This window comes from Pteronotus mesoamericanus, unplaced genomic scaffold (genome assembly GCF_021234165.1).
Source record: "Pteronotus mesoamericanus isolate MK-2021 breed Mesoamerican mustached bat unplaced genomic scaffold, CSHL_Meso_final contig_73, whole genome shotgun sequence".
Classification (NCBI taxonomy): domain Eukaryota; kingdom Metazoa; phylum Chordata; class Mammalia; order Chiroptera; family Mormoopidae; genus Pteronotus; species Pteronotus mesoamericanus.
In genome coordinates, this window is record NW_026555245.1 from 887,396 (window position 1) to 909,643 (window position 22,248).

General features: G+C 34.6%; 1 protein-coding gene across 1 annotated transcript in view; it reads left to right on the forward strand.

Moving 5' to 3' along the window:
- Positions 1-22,248, forward strand: part of UBAP2 (ubiquitin associated protein 2) — a 129,236-nt gene that overhangs the window by 44,977 nt on the left and 62,011 nt on the right. The window contains exons 3-6 of the mRNA XM_054582913.1: positions 2,413-2,490; positions 4,425-4,535; positions 9,092-9,245; positions 10,605-10,682. Of these exons, the coding sequence (XP_054438888.1) occupies positions 2,413-2,490; positions 4,425-4,535; positions 9,092-9,245; positions 10,605-10,682 (421 nt within the window). The remainder of the gene's footprint in view (positions 1-2,412; positions 2,491-4,424; positions 4,536-9,091; positions 9,246-10,604; positions 10,683-22,248) is intronic.

Consider the following 22,248-nt stretch of genomic DNA (forward strand, 5'->3'; position numbering starts at 1 on the left):
GGTTACATCGATGTCATGCAAACCGTTTTATATTAACAATGGCTGGACCTTTTTGGACAAACCTCATATGTGCCAAATAAATAGTTTTGATACTAGATGGTTATGTTTATGTGTTACTGTAATTTTCTTGGGTGTGTGACAGTTTTTTAACTCAAGGAAATTTAATTGTGAAAAGCGGTGAGTATTAGTATGCTTGGAATGGAGCAAGGCTAAATGAATATGAGTAATATTTTTCAATTTTGATTCAAGACTCAGAGTGGAAGATGTTGTTATTAGGGAAAATGGATAAAAATTAATCAATGTAGGCTTTCAGCACCAGGAGCACCAATAGTTTAGTTTCATTCATAAAAGATTGCCTTTACCCAGTATCCCAATGTAAAATGAGGAAGGGTCATTTTTCCAGAGCTCATCTTGTCCTTTGATTTTTCCTTTTTCAGTTATTTCATGCCTTTGGTCCTTTTGGCTGCAGCACTGGGACTTCTCAGTTGGTTATGGGTCAGGGAAATGATTATCTAAAGTGCAGGTAGGTGTAGTTAGAGTATGAGTATATGTAAGGTCCTTATACACACTGAGTAGCATTGAGGTAAAATTGGCCATATGTGTGGGTAGTGAGTTTCTAAACATTTTTTGGTTGTAGTAGTGTAGCACGTAGCAGTTAACTGAGGTCACAACAGGCAGGTATAGGTTGGGATAAAGGGATTGGCCATTAGATTGGTGGAAAAATAGGCCATAGCTAGCCGGATCTTTTATAATCAACCACCCACATAGACTGTAGAGATTTTCTGGAATATGTATGTACTTAACGAAGAGAAAAAAGTTATTCACATTATTAGCTGTTGTGGGGATCATTCAGTAATTTGAACTGTTCAACTTTTTAAACATGTATCTTGAAAGTTAGAATGGATTTTAGCTAACAAGGGTAACTTTTGAAAAAATAACTGTATTGGAGTAATTTTAGATTATCACAAAATTGCACAGAGATAGAACAGAGAGTTTCTGTGTACCTCTCATCTAGTTTCCCTGTTGTCATAGTCATGGTACCTTTGTGAAAGCTAAGAAGCCAAAATAGTATATTACTATTAACTCACTGCATGGAAGAGTACCTTTTTTTTATACCTCATTTATTATTGCTCAAGATACTACAAAATTAAACCTCAAAAATTTAGGAATTTGATACATTTTTTTAATTGTCACCTGAGGACATGCTTATTGATTTTTAGAGAAAGGGGGAGGGAGGGAGAGAAACATCGACGTGAGGGAGAAACATTGATCTGATTGTGTCTTGACTGGGTACTGAACCTGCAAGCTAGGTATATGCACTAACCTTTGTGTGTTGGTTTGAGGGACAATACTGCAACCCACTGAGCCACACCAGGCACGGCATAATTTGATTTTTTAAAACAGGATTTTGAGCCCTGACTGTTGTGGCTCAGTGGGGTGGACATTGTCCTCCAAACTGAAAGGTTGTGGGTTTGATTCTGGTCAGGGCATATGCCTGGGTTGCAGGTCAGCTTCCCAGTTGGGAGTGTGATTGATGTTTCTCTCCCTCTCTTTCTCCCTTCCCCTCTCTCTAAAAGTAATTAAATAAATATTAAAAAAAAATAATTTTTAGTTAAAACAAAAGCAAGTGGAGAAAGTTTTCTGAAGAGGTGACTAATTTTGTTTGAAAGTTTCTTTTAAAAAATTTTTGTTAAAACCATTTTTCATTGTGATTAAAAAAGTAACTTAAAGATTTTGTTTATTTATTTTTAGAGAGGGGAAGACTGGGAGAAACATAGGGAGAGAAACATCAGTGTGTGGTTGCATTTCGTGCATCCCCTGCTGTGGTCCTGGCCTGCAACCCAGGCATGTGCCCTACCCTGGGAATCGAACCTGTGACCCTTTGGTTCACAGGTTGGTGCTCAGTCCACTGAGCCACACTAGATAGGGCTAAAAAAGTAGCATTAAAAACGAAATTGTACTGAGATATTAAAATCTTCTCAGAACTGATTATGATACCTTTTTAGAGTTGACAGTGGAGCTTTTTTGCTTTTTGGACAACACGGCAGGTTCTGCGCCTGTATCCTGACAGTTGTTTTCACTGTTTTCTGTTTTCTACTTTCTCTTGTCTTGATTACTCCCATCTCCCAGGGGGAAGGAAAATTCAAATGAGTCAGTGAAGATGAATAAGAACTTCAGGTCACTTGGCCAAACATATAGGAGCTTTACATTATTTAATTTGGTATTTATTTGCCTTATGGGTACAGGTTGTATATGTTTGTGAAACCTTAATTCAGAATCCTTTTTTTATTTTAGTTAATCATTTCTATTATAGTGCTGGAGTGCTTGAGAGCTTTTATCTGTTTGCTTCAGATTTTGGCATCTAACATTTTTTTAATACTCAAATCTTTAACAATTGTTTGTACTTTCTAGGCAACAGCTGAACAGATGCGTCTTGCTCAAGTGATCTTTGATAAAAATGATTCAGAATTTGAAGTTAAAGTTAAACAGGTAGGTTTCTGGCACAGGGCATTTGTTACACTTTTTTATTACGTTTTAAAAAGATAATTCTACTGGAGATTTTAATTTTAAAGTATGCTTCTTGCTTAATCTCAACTAATTGTATTTTGAAGTTGTGATTAGGTACTTATATTGGTGGCTAGAATGAAGGAATTGAATATATTTATCCTCTCGGCAGTAGAATCTTTGATGTACTAGTGTTACATGTGAACAGTGAGCTAGATTTTTGTGAAAGCACATTGACATTATCTATACCTATATTTAGAAAGTATATTTAGTTTTTGGCAAGTTCCCAGAAAATTTTATTTAATGTTAAAGAAGAACTAAATTACCCTTTCAAATGTGTTAGTGATTCCAAACATGTTGGAAAAGTATAAAGGTAAATTTCAGGGTGATGTCTGCATTTAGAACTTTAATGAGAGGCCTTTTTGATAACATAAATCAGATTTATTTCATATATACTTTATTTCTGATAAGATTTCTTTTTCCCTTCAAGATTTAAAAAACCCAAGCTCTTTTAACTCTAATCTCAGTCCAGACCTTGGTAGAGGTCTACCAGTAATTGTTCCTTGGAGTGAACGTTGCACAGTGAACTCCTTAGTTCTTTAACGAGTAAACTCTTTGTTCTTAAGAGTTTCTGTCATCAGACTAGTACTAATGGTTTTGAAAGGCCACTAAGAGAATTTATTAAAACTTGTAGAGCTTGTTCTTTGTAATGAGATTTATGTACAGTTTGAGACATGTATACTATATATTATATTGCCTTTTATCTGAATTGCATAGCAAATACAAAAGAAAAAACCTTGGCCCAGGAGTTCAGGATTTTAAATGCTAACTTTAGTTCTCTCTCTTATTGATCCAATCAATGGAGGAATTTTGGTATTTATTGCTTATTTTAACAGTTGCATATGACAGATACTGGATTGGTTCAGATCACTGATAAAAATCTGACATTAGTAGAGACCCAAAGACTGAAGGTACTGAGTAATACAAGGAGGAAATGAGAGAGAGAGAATGGTGTAATGCAATGAGCTGTATTTGTGAGATCAGGAGACCTGGATTCCAGATAGGCTTTGCTATTAATTAGTTTTTTGACCACTGAGAAGTCACTTCAAATGTTGGGGTCAAACTATTTTGAACTGCAGCTAGTGCATACTAAAATAATTAAATATAGTTAACACACAATAATCATACATTTGTTAACTGATAATTGAGAAACCTGTACTGTGTCTAATCTAGTTGTTCCTTGTGATGGAAATGTTAAGTAGCTTAGACTCTATTGTTGAAGAGTTTTGCACCAACAGGATTTCTTTGATTACTTCAAACAGAGCACCCTGTGGAATCTGCTTGAGAACATACTATATCTAAGAATGAGTTTTGTGATAGCTTCAGAATTTCTTGTGAGACCTTAGGTGTTACAACTTTTTAAGTATGTTAAAATCTGACTAGTAAAAACCTGTGTAGGGAATTTTGTCCTTATGCAAAATAGTTGGGCCAGATGTTCTGTTGATGGTGTCACATACACTTAGTCTTTGGGAATCATACAGTCATTCCCACTAAATATTTGAGTAGTTTAGAGTTTTGGAAATCCAGGCCATGAATCTAAGTTTGGGTAGTCAATAGCTGATGTAGAGTATTCTGAGGATGTTGGTATATACATATGGATGTACTACTGATTAATAACCTGGTACTGGTCAGCTTGGAGGAGGGTTGATTTGTAGTTTGACTCTGCCAATATTGGTGAAAAGACATGGTGTGACCGCAAAAAATAAAACAAAGAAAAGAAGCAACAGATAAAAGCTCAGAGTGTGAAAGAGGGCTATGTTCATGTGGAAGGATTGAATAATTTCTGTCTTTATGGAGGAGAATCTTAACATGAAGTGCTGTTTTGGATCTTTCTAACCATTTTCTCATACTTTCAATAGCTTATGGAAGTGACAGGAAAAAATCAGGATGAGTGCATAGTGGCCCTACATGACTGTAACGGAGATGTGAACAAGGCTATCAATATATTACTGGAAGGGAATTCAGACACGGTAAGATGGTTAAGTTATTTTTAATTGATTTGCAGTACTAAGATTTGTTTCCAATTCCATATTGCATTTCAAATTTCACCTTATTTGGGGGTGGGGGTGGAGGGAATTATGGGTGCCATTCCATATTTGTTTTAAGATCCAGAAAGAACACTAACCTAAAATGACTGTTTTTGTTATATATGGTTTCTTCATGAAGTCGTAGAATCTGAAGACTCGAAAGAGAACTTGGTCATCTACTCCAGCCTTACACAGTTTCCAAAATTCTCTGGGCCTGTGGACATTTTCACCACCTGAAAAAAACTTCTCTTGGCTCCACTGCTCATGTTTCTTCATCTCAGTCGTCACCTCTTACTACTCCTTATATCTCTAGACTAACAGAAAACCAGGATTTGCTGGTATATCTATTTGCTTATGTGTGAATATTCTATAGACACATTTTCATGACAGTTTGATAGATGTATAAAAGGAGAAAAGATTTTTGTTTGTTTATTTTTTTTTAGCTTAGTAAATTTTGAGGAATGTGTAGGCACACTAGAGCTCATCTCTTTTAATTTAGGGAGGATGCAACTAAAGCCATACCAGGTGGTTGTCAGCCCTAATCTTTTGATTTCTATGTGGAGATGGCAGTATTTCATTGGTATTTTTAAATTGAAACCACTTCAGAGCAGATTAAAACAAATAACGACAACTAAAAAATGGTACAAAGATGAACACATCAAGAAAAGCCTTTCTTGTCAGTGTTTAGGCTTAATCAGGTTTTTATTTTTAGGAATAAGACTGTGTTAGAGTCAGGCTTTATAAAAATGAACGGCCATGACAAGATCAAATGTAAAATGAGCATCTTTTTATTTAATATGAAACAAAGAGAATGAATTTTGTTACTAAATAATTAGATCCTTGGGAAAATATTACAGTATCTGTGGGTAAAATTCCATGCAAGGTAACACTGGTCCACATGATAAACTACCAAATATGTCAGTTTGTTGGGAAAATATATCATTGAAGTGATGAAATAAAATTTTGAATAGTTTGTATTTGCTGAGAGGCTTGTATTTATTGGGTTTTATAAAATACGGGGAATGAATTCGCCTCATTACTAATGAATTCAGTGTAGAATGGCTCTCTTGTTATTTTCAAAATGAACTGAAGGGCTTAACTTCCCCTTTTTTATTAAAAAAGCCCACTGTGAACAAATGAAATATTTCCAAATTATTAATTGGAGGGCCTGTTTTCTCTTTTTCTGGTCAAGGTAGGATGGGATACTACTTTCTGTTGCCTTTCCATCACCTCCAGCAGACTTCATTCTTTATGTGGTAGTCAGGTGAAATTTTAAGTTTTAAAAGTCCAGTTCTCTCTTTGTGGTTTATTGAGTTTTAACTTCTCCTCATTTGGGACTGAACCCAAAGAAGATGGTTCTGGGCTGAATGTTCTGTAAGTGATGTTTCTTTTGTTAGCTTTTTAAAAAAAATTTTATTTACTTTTAGGAAGAGGGAAAGGGAGGGAGAAAGTGATAGGAACTTCAGTGTGGGAGAGATACATGGATCTGTTGCCTTTCACTTGCCCCCAAATAGGGGACCTGGCCCATGACCCAGGCATGTGCTCTGACTGGGTATTGAACTGGGGACCTTTCAGTTTGCAGGCTGGCACTCAGTCCACTGAGCCACACCAGCCAGGACTCTTTTGTTAGCTCTTGAACCTAGAAATCACATAGTGGTAGCCAGATTAGGCTTGTTTTGTTCAAAGATCAAAAAATAGCAAATTAGTACTTGAATCTAGACACAAAAGATGTATGCTTGATTGGAGTTTAAGATGATTTAGGGGAAATGCAGAAGCATAGGGAAATTCTTTCAGAAACCCTGTTTTGTTTATGATTGTGGTGCATCTTTTCTTTCATATTATTTGCCATGTCTCTTACCTGGTTGCTCTCTGCAGCATGGCAACCAGCAGCAAATCTTGTCCTGTTGGCTAACTTTTACTTTGTGCCAAGGTCTTCTGAAACAAAATTACTACTTTGCAAAAACATCAAGTGGAACTGGATATGATATTTTTAAAGATGAGTTTGTTTTTCTCATGTAATAGTTGCTGTCACAAAAGAAAACATTGAATATGATCATAAGTACTGAACTTTTTGTTTCATCACAATGCTTCTTGTTTGAGTGACAAAATACTTTTGAAGTATCCATCCCTTGCATTAAGGTACTTTTTTTTTGTTAATTTAACACAACACGTGTTGTTCCTGGCAAATATGAAGGGGCAAAGAATGATTTTGAATGATCTGGCCTGGAAAGCTGCTTTTCTAATTACTAGATATGTTGTCTGGGAGAACCATTGCTGTTAGTTTCTTCAGTCCTATTGTACAAGTAGCCAAGTACAGATGACAGAGATTGACAGAAGTTCTGTTGAAAATCTTTTGTAATTGTTTCACTTTGAAAGCCTGTGTGCATGCTTGTAGACTCTTGTGCAAAATGTACAGTATTCTCTTTAGCATTTACTGTGGTGTAAAACCAATTGCCTTTTGAAGGTTCCTTTCCTACTTTCCCCCACAAATAAGTTCTTGTTAGATTATGTAGAATTCACAGACCAAGATTTGCTTCAGGGTACCCTTTGCTGAATGAAATGGAGTATGATGTTTCTCTCTTTCAAATGTTTTACATCACAGAAAGTCTGTCCCTTTATAATGATTGAGTCTGGCAGTGTAAAGATATTTTAAATTGTATATATATGTACCTTTTGCCAACTCTACTGTGTATAAATATTCTAGGACCTCCTGTTAACCTAAGAAAACCAAATTCTATCCTACATAGTTGTCTGGTTTATTTATATTAGTGAATATAATAAATTGAGTTTGTATACTGGAATTTTTTTCTAGAATAAATAAGCTTTATTGTTTTCTCTAATTAAAAAAATCAATGTAGAAAGATAAAAAGTTAAATCCAATTAAACATCCTTACTTAGAAAACTTTCTAACTTTCTTTAATATGTACACAGGCTTTTATTTGAACTAAAAAATGTAATTATATTTTATATACTATTTGCTGAAAGCTTGCATCACTTATATCATGGATCTCTTTCTTTGTACATCTGGGATAACTCTTAAAATGGCTACGTACGACTACCTGTATTGATATTCTAGAGTAGATAGTCTCTTAACAAGATATTTGGGGAATTCCTCCCCCCCCTTTTCATTCTGCTAATCATTGTCTGTACATAATTATTATTTCTTCTGAATATAGACCTAGACATAGAATTGCTGGGTCAACAGCTGATAACTAATTAAAATTTGGATACTGTTGTGAGTTAGACTTCCAGGAAGGTTAGAATGGATGCATGTTTAACTACATCTAAAAATACCCAATTATTCTGCTCTAACTATTGGGTGTTGATTTTTAAAATTTTTTATCAAACCTTAGAGGTTAAAAATAACCTCTAAAAGGTTTTAATTTGTTTTTTTTAACATCCCATCATTTTATATGTAACTAAGTGTATGAGTTCATCAGAGGTTTATAGATATCAAAAATTTTTCTTTCAAAAATGTTTTAAACCTAGCCTCTATTGTCGTAGAAATAATTTAACTATATTTCTAATTTTGGTTTATTAATTTCTAGTGCTTATGTTTATTTGGATATACAATGTTAGTAATTTTCTCTAGGTTTTTTTTTAAGTTTAAAATAGTTATGTAAAGTAGATTATGAGAAAGTAAATAGAAACAAATGGCCCAATTTTGCAGTTGCCCAGTAGCACACCCTGATTGATACCTTAATACTTACATTTACAGTCAGAGAACATAGTTACATTGACAAGAATATAGTGTTTCATTCTTTTCTCAGCAATTTTTAAAGTAGGTTTACAGTTCTTATGGAAAATAATACAGTAAATAATAAATAAGAATATAAGAATAAAGTCTTTGTTTCGTGTGTTCACAACTGTAAATCTGCTTTTGCCCCAACCTCTATATGGTATGATTTGGTTTGGTATCACCATTTCAGGAGAAGTGGGAGGTTATAAAAATAATTTGACTTCTCCTTAAAACAGGTCTTTGAGGTTTAATCTCTGGTATGTAATTTGAACCCCAAATTTTATTTGTTTACCATTAAAATTTTTTTGATGGTTACTTTTGGTAACTGAATAGGGAAAATTGTACTTCTGAGATTTTAGGGCATCATACTGTGTAACTTTGTAATCTTTGAGCTAATCTATGTATTTAATAGGTTTAAATCCTACTACTGAGGTAGGTGTGGTTGGCATAGAGTGGGAACTTGGGGAAATGGCATTTACTTTATTCTCATTAGCATAGGAAAAGGCTTTCTGGTGGGACAACATGTAGTTATGTTGTCAATTCAGCTAGTTGCTGTAATCTTTTGTGCTTCGATTTGCAAAGAAGCTTAGCAGGAGGTTTGTTGTCTTTATCATTGGAAAGTATAAGTATATGAAAAGAATAAAAATGGTAGGCAAGCAAGGTGCAAGGGCATGGGTAATTAGGTTTGGAAGATACATGCACACACTCGATAATTGTGTACACTTTGACAACTCTGAATAAAAACTCTTATCTTCGGTAGACTTCATGGGAGACTGTAGGGGGGAAGAAGAAGAATTTTGGAAAAGAAAGTTCAGAAAACAAAGAGAATAGAGAGAAGAGAAGTGAGAGGGAAGTGAGCCGTGGACGTGGAAACAACAACCGGAAAGGAAGAGGTGGCAATCGTGGGAGAGAGTGTAAGTACGGACCTTCCTCCTCAACTTTTTATGTTGAAAATGTTTATACACACTGAAACTTGGTAAGAGTAGGTCAATGAATGCTCATAAATCCACTTCCTCAATGTATCATTTGTTATTACAGTTAACACTTGGGTTCTCATGAACTTAGTTGACTTAGTAACTGATACATTTCCGTATCAGCACTGGCCTGGGCTGTAGGTACATAGTTGTATGTAGTAAGACTACCTGCTGTTGTGAATGAAGTACATTCTCTAATTTTAAAAGATGATTTTCATTAACTGAGAGATGAAGCTATTTATTCTTCCCCACTTGTGGATATTCATGGTACAGGCAAAGGCTAAATTAAGTGGAAAATTGTTGAATAGGGAAGATTTTCTTTGTACTTCCCGTTAGACCCAGATTTTGGCATCATTAGCTGAAAGCAACAACTTGCTGAATCTGCATACCAAAGTAACTAAATTATGAATGAATAAAATGTAAATATTTAACATATCACTTTAGAAACTTGCTAGATTATTCCATGGATATTCATCATGTACCTACTATGTAGTAAGTACTCATAGGCATACTGCAATGAATAATTCAGAAATCATTGTGCTCCTCAAACTTACCTTTTAATGGAGGTAGAGTGAGATGTAACAATAAAAATGAAAAGTAACATTCATATTACTATATTTTAATGGTGTTAAGTAGAAATTATGCTTTGGTGAAAAACAAAGGCAGAGAAATGGGGATTATAGGGAGGGGGTGTGACAAATTTAAGTGGAATAGCCGCCAAGAAAGGCCTCACTTACAACTCATAGGAGTTAGTCCATGAAAGAGATGAAGGGAACAAACTGGCCAATATCACTCATAAAATTTCTGTATTATATGGAATCATTAATGCCATTACAGGTAGGAGGTGAAGAAAAGACTGTGTTGGCATCTTCTGGACAGTATCCAGTAAAAACCTGTCCCTAACAATAATTTCTTCAATAATTGAATATTTGTTTTGTTATTTTGTTATTGTATATCTTTGCAGACCTTAAACCTAACCAGTGAGCAAATTTGTTGTATATTACATAGTTGAATCACAAAAGTGGCTTTTTGAAACAAATCTTACTTTAGGGGAGGGCAAGTCCAATTAGAGGAAAGAAAAAGTGGTATGTTATTTAAATTTCTTTTTAGAATTTTCACCTATGAATTAATAAGCAAATGTGCTGCCATTCAGTTTTTGAGCCACTTTTGTTTGGTTTTGTGTTTTCCTCTTTTTGAACCCTTTGGTTAAATTTTAGCCTTTTAAAAAAAGACTTTTTGTTCTTGCCTTTAATAGCTATCTGGTATGTTATGTATAAGAGGTGCTCTTTAATTTCTTAGTTAGAGGTGAAGAGAATGGAATTGATTGCAGTCAAGGAGACAAGACTTCAGACCGTGGCAAGCGAGCTCGTGGTAGAGGTAAGACAGAATAAGGGGGAAGGAGATGCTTGTGATTGGAAGAAGGAGGCAAGCTGTTTGCTGTATGGTGCTCTAAGACATGACAGTGTATTCTGAAAGAATGGTTCATCTTCTGAAATCTTTTCATTTATTTACTGATGTCTGTATGAATGAAATGTTTGGATTATGTAATTTTGAGGAAACTGTTGGTCATTTTAAAATGATCTATGAAGACCCTTTATGTGAATAATTTAAAATTTGAAGTTCTGATCAAATGTTATTATCATTCTCCCATGTTGGACTTTAAGAAATATATTTTCTTAAAGCCCTGACTGGTGTGGCTCATTTGAGCATCCTCCTGCAAAGCCAAAGGTCACCAGTTTGAATCACAGTCAGGTCACATGCCTGGGTTGTGGCCTGAAATCCCGGCTGGGGCACGTGCGAAGAGGCAACAGTTGATGTTTCTCTCACATGTTGATGTTTCTCTCCCTTTCTTTCTCCCTCCCTTAAAATAAATATAATTTTTTAAATTATAAATAAATAAAAATAATAATAATAAAAATAAATAAATAAAATCTTTAAAATAGAAAGAAAAAGGAGAAGAAATGTATTTTAGTACTGACTAGGTGGCTCAGTTGATTGGATTGTTGTCCTGATATGCCAAGGTTGTGGGTTCATTCCCCAGCCAGAGATGTATAACAATCAACCAATGAATGCATAAATAAGTGGGGCAGTAAATCGATATTTCCCTCTTTTTCTTTCTCCTCTCCCCCTAAAATAAAGTTTTTAAAAATTTTGGAAAAGAGAAATGTATTTTACCCACAGGTTTTAAAATTAAAGTTATTTGCCCATTTTATTGCTTCCCCTTTCCCATTTTCTGTTAGTGATAATTTCTTAACATTCATTAATTTGAGATGTCATTAAGCCACTTTAAGAATGTAGTTTCAGCCATGACCAGTGTGGCTTAGTTGGTTGGGCATCATCCCACTGAGTGAAGGTTGCCAGTTCTATTCCCAGCCAGGGCATATGCTTGGATTGTGGGTTCAGTCCCTGGTTGGGGCACGTATGAGAGGGAGCTGATTGATGTTTCTCTCTCACATCAATGTTTCCCTTTCCCTCTTTCTCCCTCCCTTCCCCTCTCTCTAAAAATAAATAAATAAAATCTTAATCTTCATTAAATTAATGTAGTTTCATATACCTTAAAGTTGTGATTGAATTTTCTCAGGATTACAAGTACATGATGTAATAATGTACAGACTCTGTTTTGGTTCAGTAGAGGAGCTACCTGAATTGACATTATGTTTGATCCATTATTCAGTGCAGTTGTGACTTTTCTCCAAGTGAGCATTTTTCCAGAAATATTAAGTGTAGCAATAATGTAAGTAGTACATATGTTACCAACTCCCTTTGCTGTTCACTCATCCTAGAATAATTTACTGAACTTCCACTCTATAGGCCAAAGGCAAATGATTTCCATAGATCAGAAAAGGACAAAATTATGTACTAATTTGCCAAGTGCAGTCAAAATAAGATTGGAATTATTGAATAGATTGTAATTATAATTCCCTTTTCTTGCCTTTTTTTTATTATGCCCAATTTTAAACATAGACAGAAGTGGAGAGAGTAGTTAAATGATCCTCATGTCCTCTCACTGTTTATTCAACAACGCTTAAGGATTTTGGCCATATTTACTGTGTCACTTTTGTTCCTTATTTTCTCTGCAGAAATATCTGAAAGTATAGAATAGATTTTGGGGTGGTGTCACTTACCCCTAATTACTATGGGAAGCACCATAGTACTTACTGCAGGGACCTCTGAAAAATGTAGACAGTTTCATATTTAACCATAATGCTATTTTCACACCTAGAAAAATCATAGTAAACTTTTGTTATCATCTAATACTCAAATCATACATAAATTTCCCTGATTATTTAAAAAATGTCTTTTCATAATTAATTTATTTGAAACAGGGTTCATACAAGATCTATACATTACATATTTTGATTCTCTTTAATCTAGAGTAGTTCTTTCCCATCTTTGTACCTCCACTTTTTTCTCCTTACATTGATTTATTGTCAGAACCATGTCATTTGTTCTATAGGATGTCATGTTTTACATTCTACATTTGTTCTTTTGTTTCTTGTGGTGTCATTTAACTTATTTTCTAGCCCTCATATTTACTGTAAATGTAACTTAGCTTAAAAGATTAGATTCATGCTCAGTTTTTTAGGAAGGCATAGGTGGTGTTTGTTGAGTATTCTATAATATATTACATTGCACTAGAAGGTACTTTTATGTCTTCATTTTAATTTTTTTTAAGGATTTTATTTATTTTTAGAGAAAGGGGAAGGGAAGGGGGGGGGAGAGAGAGAGAAAGAAAGGAAGAAAGGAAGAAAGAAACATTAGTGTGGAGTTGCCGCTAGCATGCCCTCTCCTGGGGACCTGGCCTACAACCCAGGCATGTGCCCTGACTGGGAATCACACCTGGGATCCCTTGGTTCACAGGCTGGTGCTCAATCCACTGAGCAACACCAGCCAGGGATTCCTTTTAATTTTTTTTTAATGAGTTTATTTATCAGTGGGTTTGGAATTGATGTAATTGAAACTCTTAATGTAGCCCTTATCTTTTTTAAAAAAATTTTTATTTATTCTTAGAGAGAGGAAAAGGGAAAGGGAGAGGGAGAGAGGGGAAGAGAAATATCCATCAGTTACCTTGTGCAGCGACCAGGCCCTGCAATCCAGGCATGTGCCCTGACTGGGAATTAAGCTGGCAACATTTCGTTTTGCGGGATGACACTCAACCAACTGAGCTACACTAGTTAGGGCCTTATCTTGGTTTTCATTTTTCAGTTTTTAAAATATTTCAGTACTGCAACATTTATAATTCCACATTGTGATTTTCTTTGTGACAAGAATTGTTTGCTCAGGGGAAATGTTGGACCTTATTTTGTCTCTCCAGTGTTGAGGGCTTTAGCTGGGCCTGCTACTGCTTTATTTTTGGTGAAATGAGTTTTTGTGATGTTTACCTAAGTTGTTAAAAATTACCTAATTCTGGAATGTTTTTATCTCTGTGAGTTGGCCATAAATGGAACAAGTAATAATAGATAAAATTTACTGTGAGTGTTTGATTGTGTAGCAGGCATTTTGCTAGTAATTTACATTTATTTTCCTTTAATTCTTCAGTAAAAGCCCTTTGAGGATTGTTGTTGTTCCCATTTTACAGATGAAGGGAATCCAGATGTCTGGAGATTTCTTTAAATCACTTAGTATTTGCTCAAGTTTGAACTAGTGGATTGGCCAAAAGGTCAGTTTAGTTTTTCCGTAAAAGAAAAGACACATTTTTCATTTTCACCAATAATTTTTATTATTGATTTGGGTATTTTGAGTATGTCAGCTATCTCACCCATGGCAGAATGTTGATCTTTGTTGCGATCGCTATCAACTTCAACTGGTCTACTTGATCTTGGAGCATCGTCCAGCAAGAAATCTACAGCACAGAACTTTGCAAACCGCTTTTGACATGTTTGATTAGTCACAGCACCTTCTCCATACACTGCACAAATCTTTATTTTTTTGCATTTCAGTGGTGTTTTTACCTTTCTTGAAATAATAAAATGTAATATGCTGAAAATGTTGCGTTATTTTCTTCCATCTTTGGTATTAAAATGGCTACACAAAAATTCACCAATTTTGATGTTTTTAAATGCATGCTGATATGATAGCTGTCACAATACAATCTAACAAAACTGTTTATAATGATGTTAAAGACAACTAAGTACTACTAGAGTCAGCTTACAGGGAAAATGAATGAACTTTTTGGCCAACCTAATAGTTTTATCTTATTGTGGAACTGGGGTTCTTCAGGTAGACTGAAGGAGGATGGAGGAGTCAGAGTGGGTAGTAGGTGGTTGTCTGCCTTGTTGCCTGTTCCCTTCTCAAGGATGACAAACTTCTTAATATTAGAGGTAGAGGTAAATACTTTTCCATTATAAAAGCTAGAAAGACTTAACAAGTGAATAGTCTTGAAACCAGGTCCGCTGGAAACTATGAATAGTTCATGAGAGACCCTCTGGATTGATAGGAACAAAACCAGTAAAATCTTAATATAGGGATAATACTGGCTTGCATTAAGATCCCTAATTCAAACATGTTTACTTTTAAAGGATGTAAAGTAGTGAGTAAGGAACTCAGATTGACTCTTTATCAACCCAGTTAGACTTAAAAAAAAAAAAATCTGTCCACCCTCCTCCACTATAAATAAAGTTTAGTGAGGTATAATTTTTATATCATAGCACCTATATTTTAATATATTTAAAAAGGCAATTATAGGTTAGTGGTCTGTGTCTGGAGATTTCTTTAAATCACTTAGTATCCAAAATCCAGTACAGGACAAGAGACGGGAAAAATATTTATAAACTACCTCATCTACACAAAAACTATTTTGTTCAGTGAATATTAGTAAAGTCCAGTTTGATAGTAAGTGAATAGTGGTTCAGGACTAATAGTTTACATCACTTTCATAATTAAAAGGATAAGTGTTCTTTGTTTTATGTAACATATTCCTTTCCAGAAGTTGGGTTGTAAGTTATTTAATGTCTTAATTTACTCTCATAGTTTGTTGACTTAGCCTTAACACAGTTGATCTATCTCTTTCTAGTTATTTTTGGTCTGTTGGGTAGTAGGCAAATTTTAAAATGTATATAAAAATCAAGTACGTACTTTTCAAAGTGTATACTTTAGGCCCTGGTTGGGTAGCTCAGTTGGTTAGAGCATCATCTTGATATGCCAAGGTTGTGGCTTTATCCCTGATCAGGGCATGTACAGGGCAGTGAATGTACAAATAGTGGAACAACAAATTTCTGTCTCTCAAATTAATAGATTAAAAGTGTGTGCTTTAAAAACAGTTTTTTAGGTCTGTTGCATTTATTCTATCATTTTGACCATCCTTGTGGGCTCCTGTTGCTGGCTTCACATTGGCTGTCCCTCAGAACACTTCATATTTTGTGGTCAGATCTGTTAAAATCTTTAGAGTTGATAAAATTTCAGGAAGTCATCCTTCCCCCCCTTAATTTTTGCCTTATGTGCATGGTGTTGGCTTAAAAATATTTTGAAAGAACATGGATTTAATACCCTAATTTTTTAAAATAATATGTGTTAAGATGCGATACTCTATTACACAAAAATCATGCATATCATAATATGGGAGTTAGTTTAAATAACATAAAATGTATGTACTGTAGCAAATGAAATAAAATCAAATTCACTTATAACCCTAGTTTTTCTCTACCTTTCCCTGAATGTTTGTTGCTATATGTTAAGGGGACCAAGAATCAGTGTGACACTTGTAACAAATAATTTTTCTATAATGAAAGTTTGTGGAAAGGAATTTTGCAAGTTGTGTGTTTTTGTGAGGAAAAAAACAGATTCTTTAAAGAAGGATGGCAGTTGTGCTGGGCTGTCTTCAGTATTCTGGTTTTTGCTCTTTGAAAACTAAGCCTGGTAGTTCGTGTAAAAACCTTTGGATGAGATCAGGCCTGTTCAGTGTGGTATGGCTGTAGACATGGTGTGAAACCTTTGGAACTTTATGCATGTTGACCACTCAGAGTTACTTGGCCATCAAATTGTATTGTGTAGCAGGTATTAAGTATCCACTGCTTAACTAGAAGTGTTCCTGAATTATACTGACTTAATCTTGATGTTAGTTGAAGACCATGTTGAAAATCCATAAGATTTGGAGTGCTCTGGGTAAATCTCTTTGTCATGTGTCATGTACTAATTAGTAAAAAAAAATAAGTATAATTCTGTGTTCCAGGAGCTGAAATTGCTTACTATTGTGTATATTTAGGAAGTTTTTATAGAGAAAATTCCAAATTTATCATTGTCACACTAAGGATAGGAAGATGGTAAGAAAGATGAGTGCCATCTATACTCCTTGGTTTTTAGGCCTTAGACCTTGAAGTGCCCACTTTGGAAGAGAAAGAAAACAGAAGGTAACAAAAAGAATAGAATGATTGTTATAGGCCACTATATTTTACTATGTCTCTTAGGTCAGGGCACCCATAGTATAATACCAATGTCATGTGCCTAATTAATCCTTAGCGCCCTATTCTAGTTAGAAGATAATTGCTGTGGCATTTCTTTGTTTTAAGGTTTCAGGAATACATAAGAACTGGAGTGTCTTATCAGGGAAAGGTTTTTCTCTTCCAGGGTATTTGATCCTTGAGATCCTTTTGGCCTTAATGGGGTTTCTTAGAGAAAGGGTCAGATCTTCATGATTGAATTCCACTACTGCACTATTGAACCCCTTCAGTTGGCCCTTTGAGAGTAAGGATCGAGTGACAGTTACTTGTATTGGTTGCTTAGGGACATATTAAAAAATTAAAGGCTGATGGAAGGCTGATCCTTGTTACAAGTGGTACAGATTTATTGTTATAAAAACACATCCTACTGAATAGCCAATGAATTGGAAAACATGAATGTAGATGGCAGCTGGGTTGATTAGTGCCAGTAACTTGAGATAGAGTTGATATGTTTACTTTGGTTTTATTTAGGCAAATAAAACTAAAATAAGGAAAACTTAACAGACTAAGTAAAATCACCACAAAATTTTTTTAAAATCATAAACGTCATAGATGAAATAAATCTTTTGTTTTACTTGAGTTCTGTTTTACTTGAGTTCATGTTTTTTTCTGGACTCTGGTGATTGTTCATAGAATTTTCCCATTGGTAAGTTAATAGTGAATAGGAGCAGCATGCAGACAGCCAAAAGATATGGTCCATTTGTACTTGGCAGGTGAAATATGGGAACTTAATTTTTCTAGTCAAAATCTTTAACAATAGCTTGATATAAAACCAGCTGTTGAGGCCAAATTGTTTTTTGGTCTGTATTCTATGCTGGATCAATTAGCCTCTCTAGATAAGTTTATACAAGAGTGGGAAGGAGCCAGATTCAAGCTGAACCACTTGAAAAATTATTCCTATGGAGTATATCTTTTATAAGATGTTTGGGTAATGGAACTGAAATTGAGGATTTGGCCAAGGAATTAGGTTAAGGCTGAAATGCCAGAATATAAGGTAAGTATGTTTATTAGCAGGCCCTTTGATAGATTGCCCGTGGTGATAGAAGTCCTACTGAGCTTTCCTAGGACCTTCCTGAAACACAACTCCACGGTTGTAAATATCTGTTGAAAGGAGTGGGCCTGTGTTGGTATTGGCTACTTGTTTGATGATACAGGGGAAGCAGCAACTAAAATTGTTCTTTCAACCATCGTTCTGAAAAGCAGGAAAGATAAGCAGAGAAGAATTTACTGTTTTACAAAGAATAGTGGATAGGTGCTGTTTTTTTGTAGACTTCATCAGTGTATTTAAAAAATAATTTTAAGACTTCTTTCCTTCAGGTATTTTAGACTTTCAGGCTTTATATGACAGAGGCCTTTATTTCCTGTCATATCTTCTTCCATATTTAATGTATATTTCTGGGTATATATATTTTTTAAAGTAAACCGTCTCTTTATTTCTTATCTTGATATATTTAGGAACTCCAAAATAATATAAAATTTAGAGTGGTTCATTTTTTTTTTCCTTTTTATTGAATTTATTGGGGTGACACTGATGTACAAAATTATACAGGTTGCAGGTGTACGTTTCTACAGCACATTACCTGTACACTGTATTGTGTGTTTACCACCCCAAGTCAAGTGTCTGTATCAATCACCATTTTTGTACTCTCTAGAGTGGCTCATTTTTATTGGCTATTTTATTTAACTTTGGGTTGAATGTGCTTTATAGAGAAAAGGATTATTACAATACTTTCCATATGGGCTATCTGATTTTCTGTGCTATACCAGAATGTGTTTATGTATTAGAAATGGCACTTTCATCTTAAAGGTTAGATTACATGATAGTTATTTTTAAGTTATCTGAATAAGTGAGAAGATAACAGTCAAGTAATTCCCCTACTCTTTTATTCCTATGAATTTCTTTATCATTTTTATTTGTACATTTTTTGGCAGCAGGTGTGTATTTTATTTTTGTCTTTTGGTGAGATTGAATCAGGTAAGGTAGTGAATACTACTTGAGGTTGCAGAGGGTGATTTCTTTCTGGATCGAAGAAAAAACAATGTGGTGGAAAAGGCAACAATCGTTACTCCTGGTCTTTTTCACTCCTTTACCTTTCTTACCCCACTGTTTTATGTTAAGCAACACCAATTAATTTATCTACTTTTAAAACTAATAACATGAATGTGGTCTGATAATATAGTTGAAAAGTAATTACCAAGCACCAACTATGCGCTAACATTTTAATCTTAATTTCTGAATCCTCTGCAGTGCCTGCTTGGGTCCTAGTACAAAAGAATATTTGACAAAATGCAGTGTTCAAAATTAATTGCTGAACAGCTAGATTATTTCTTGTAATTAAATAGTGATAACTATTGTGCTTCTAAATATGAGTTTAATCCATGAAAAAATTTCATATGTATGAAATTAGGGTTATGAATTAGTATTATATACATAGTATTTAGGTACCTATTGTTGAAGATGCTGCTGTGAATATGACATGCTTCTTTATATCGTGGGTGGGGAAGGAGGAGAGACAAGGAAGAGTACTCCATTTATTTACAAAAATGATTGGTGATGCGATTAACTGTCAGTAGTTGTCTTAACAACTGTCAATAGGGTCTCCTTTAGTTTGAGTGGCCTGAGGTGGTCTCTGAGGAGGTGGGATTTAAGCTGAGGAACAAGAAAACAGTAAAAATCTGGGTAGGAACATCCTGTGTGGAAAGGCACAGCTTAGTGAAAACATGGAAAATATCTTGGATGTTTTTACAGAATAAAAACTACTTATTAGAATATGAAATATACTAAGAAGTATTCAGGGTATGGTTTTAACATTTTATTTTGAAATAAAAAATAGAATTTTGTGTAATGTCCATCTAGATCACCTAAATTTCAACATTTTACATTTGCTTTATTTTTCCTCTGTATGTACATATTATTGTTTTTTTTTCTAAAACCTCTGAGTATAAATGAGCATAATGTCATTTTACCCCTTAATATTTTAGTGTGTGTCTACTAAGAAGAAAAGATACTCTCTTATAGAGCTTCCTTAAAATGGTAGTCAGGAAACTACTATTGATGCAATCTATAGGCCTTATTCAGAAATTTTCATTTATCTTGCTAATGTTTTTATAGCAAAAAAAGAAAATATTCTGGTCCAGGATCTAATCCAGGAACAGACATTGTATTTAGTTCCCCTGTCAGCTTCAATCTAGAACAGTTCATCACTCTGGAAAAGTCTTTGTCTTTCACGGCCTCATTGCTTTTGAAGCATATGGACTCTTGTAGAATATCCTTCAATACCAGTCTGAGAAGTTTCCTTTATAACATTCAGCTTAGCTATTTTGGCAGGAGTACCACAAAGTGACGATAGCTGTAATATGATAAGGTTTATCCCATTACTAGTGATGTTAGCTTTTATTTAAGGAAGGTGGTTTCTGCCAAGTTTATCCTTTGTAAAGTCACTACCCCTTTTATAATTTTTTTATAATTTATAAGTATTTGGGGGGCAGGGGGAGTACTCTGAGGCTTTGTAAATATCCTTTTTTCATCAGACTTTCATTCACTAGTATTAGAATATATTTTTTTCTGAAGTAATTATTTCAACACATTAATAATCAGATTTCCTTGCTAAGGAAAAGGGTGGATTCTAAGCTTTCTTCCTTACTAAATTCCAGAGGTATTTTACTGTTGTCATTTCTCTCATTTATGCTGCTTTAGGGCTGAGGAAGGTGTATTCCTGCATTTATGAGAATATAATACCCCGACTCAGAGACAGACGCAATTTGCCTGACCCCTAAGTCTCTAAGTACAAAAGCCCCAGAGAGGCCCTGTTTGAAGTGGGCTGAACAGGTCTCTGGGCATGGGGACAGCTCATAGCAACCTTTTTTTTTTTTTTTAAATCACTGAACCAACCAGATCTGAATATTTGGGAACTTTCGTTGATACAGAGAACTTTAGAACTAGTCATGAGCCAGAGTGTGCAGTTATGAATTCAAGTACTTATGCTTCTGGTATATTTGGCTGTTATTAAAGCCCTCTTTACAGTCTTCTGGGGATAAGGGAAAGGGATTACTTTTTTATCTTCCTAGATGAGGATCATTGTCCCTGCTGGCTGTTACTGTTTGGCACCTGGGGAATGTCTGGAGTTGGGATCTGCCTGCACTAGATGTGGTTAACTGTCCTCTGAGTTTTGGCTTTTTTCAAGGGAAATGAGCAACTTTTCTATCCTGGCTCTCAGGGTAAAAGACTTAAATACTAAACAGTTGAAAACTTGAGTAATCATTTACTATAGATGCCGTGCAGAATCCCTAGAGAAAGTGCTAGGAGAAAAGGTATAGCGTTTATCCATTACATTGGTTTATTTTTTTAAGATGATCTTTTTAAATCTTATTTTTCTCTATTAAAATACCCTGGGTCTTCATTCTGAGCTGTTAGGAATACCTATTGGCACATACAAAACAATCATACTGGTAACATCACTAGCCAATTTTGTTTTCTTGCTAAAATTTGGGTTCATTTTTTCTAAATACCTAGGACATTTGTCTTCTTTGTAGTTAATACTTGGATGCAAATATTAACCACGTCCATGTAGTTGATACTTACTTTGCCCAGGAGATTTACAGGATTTTTTGAATTATTCACTTTAGGAATAATTTATTTCTTTAGTAAAATCCTTTCTCCTCTTACATGCATATCTTGCTTTCTAAACTCACATAATTTAGATAACATTTTGTCACAATTTGCAATTTGTCACAGGCATGCCATTGGAATGCATTCTCTTTTGTTATGGGTGTACGTGAACCCACTTATCAAGACCAATTGTGTTTTTTGCCTTCTTCCTTGGTAACTATTCATTATAGCAAAAAAGAAAATATTCTTGAGATATAATTTACATACTATGCAATTCACCCATTTAAATTATACAATTCAATGATTGATTTTTAGTATATTCATAGAATTATGCAACCATCACTATAATCAATTTAAAAATATTTTTATCACTTCAAAAAGAAACTCTGTAGCCTTTATCAATTCCTGGTTCCTTTAGCCTTCCCATCCCCTGCCCCAGCAGTAAACAAGCAGTAATCTACTTCCTATATGTATAAATTTGCCTATTCTGGACATGCCGTGTAAATAGAATCTTACAGTGTTGTGTGTGTATGTGTGTGACTGGCTTCTTTCACTTAGCTTAATGTTTTAAAGATTCATCACTGTTGTAGCATGTATCAGTACTTAATTTCTTTTTATGGCCAAATAACATTTCATTGTATGGATATACAACAAGGTGGGTTGTTTTTAACTTTGCTTTTTGAGAGTGTTACAATAGACAGTAACTATTGCTATGCATTTATTCAGAGTCTTCCACTTTTTAGGACATTTCCCTCTATGCCCCCAGCCTCTGGCAATAAGGTAAATTTTTGTCAAGACCACATTTATAATAGTTTAACTTGAACTGTTGGATAAGTTAACTATACATGATTAATATACATTTTAGTTATGTTAGCATAGCTAATATAGCTCCTGCCAA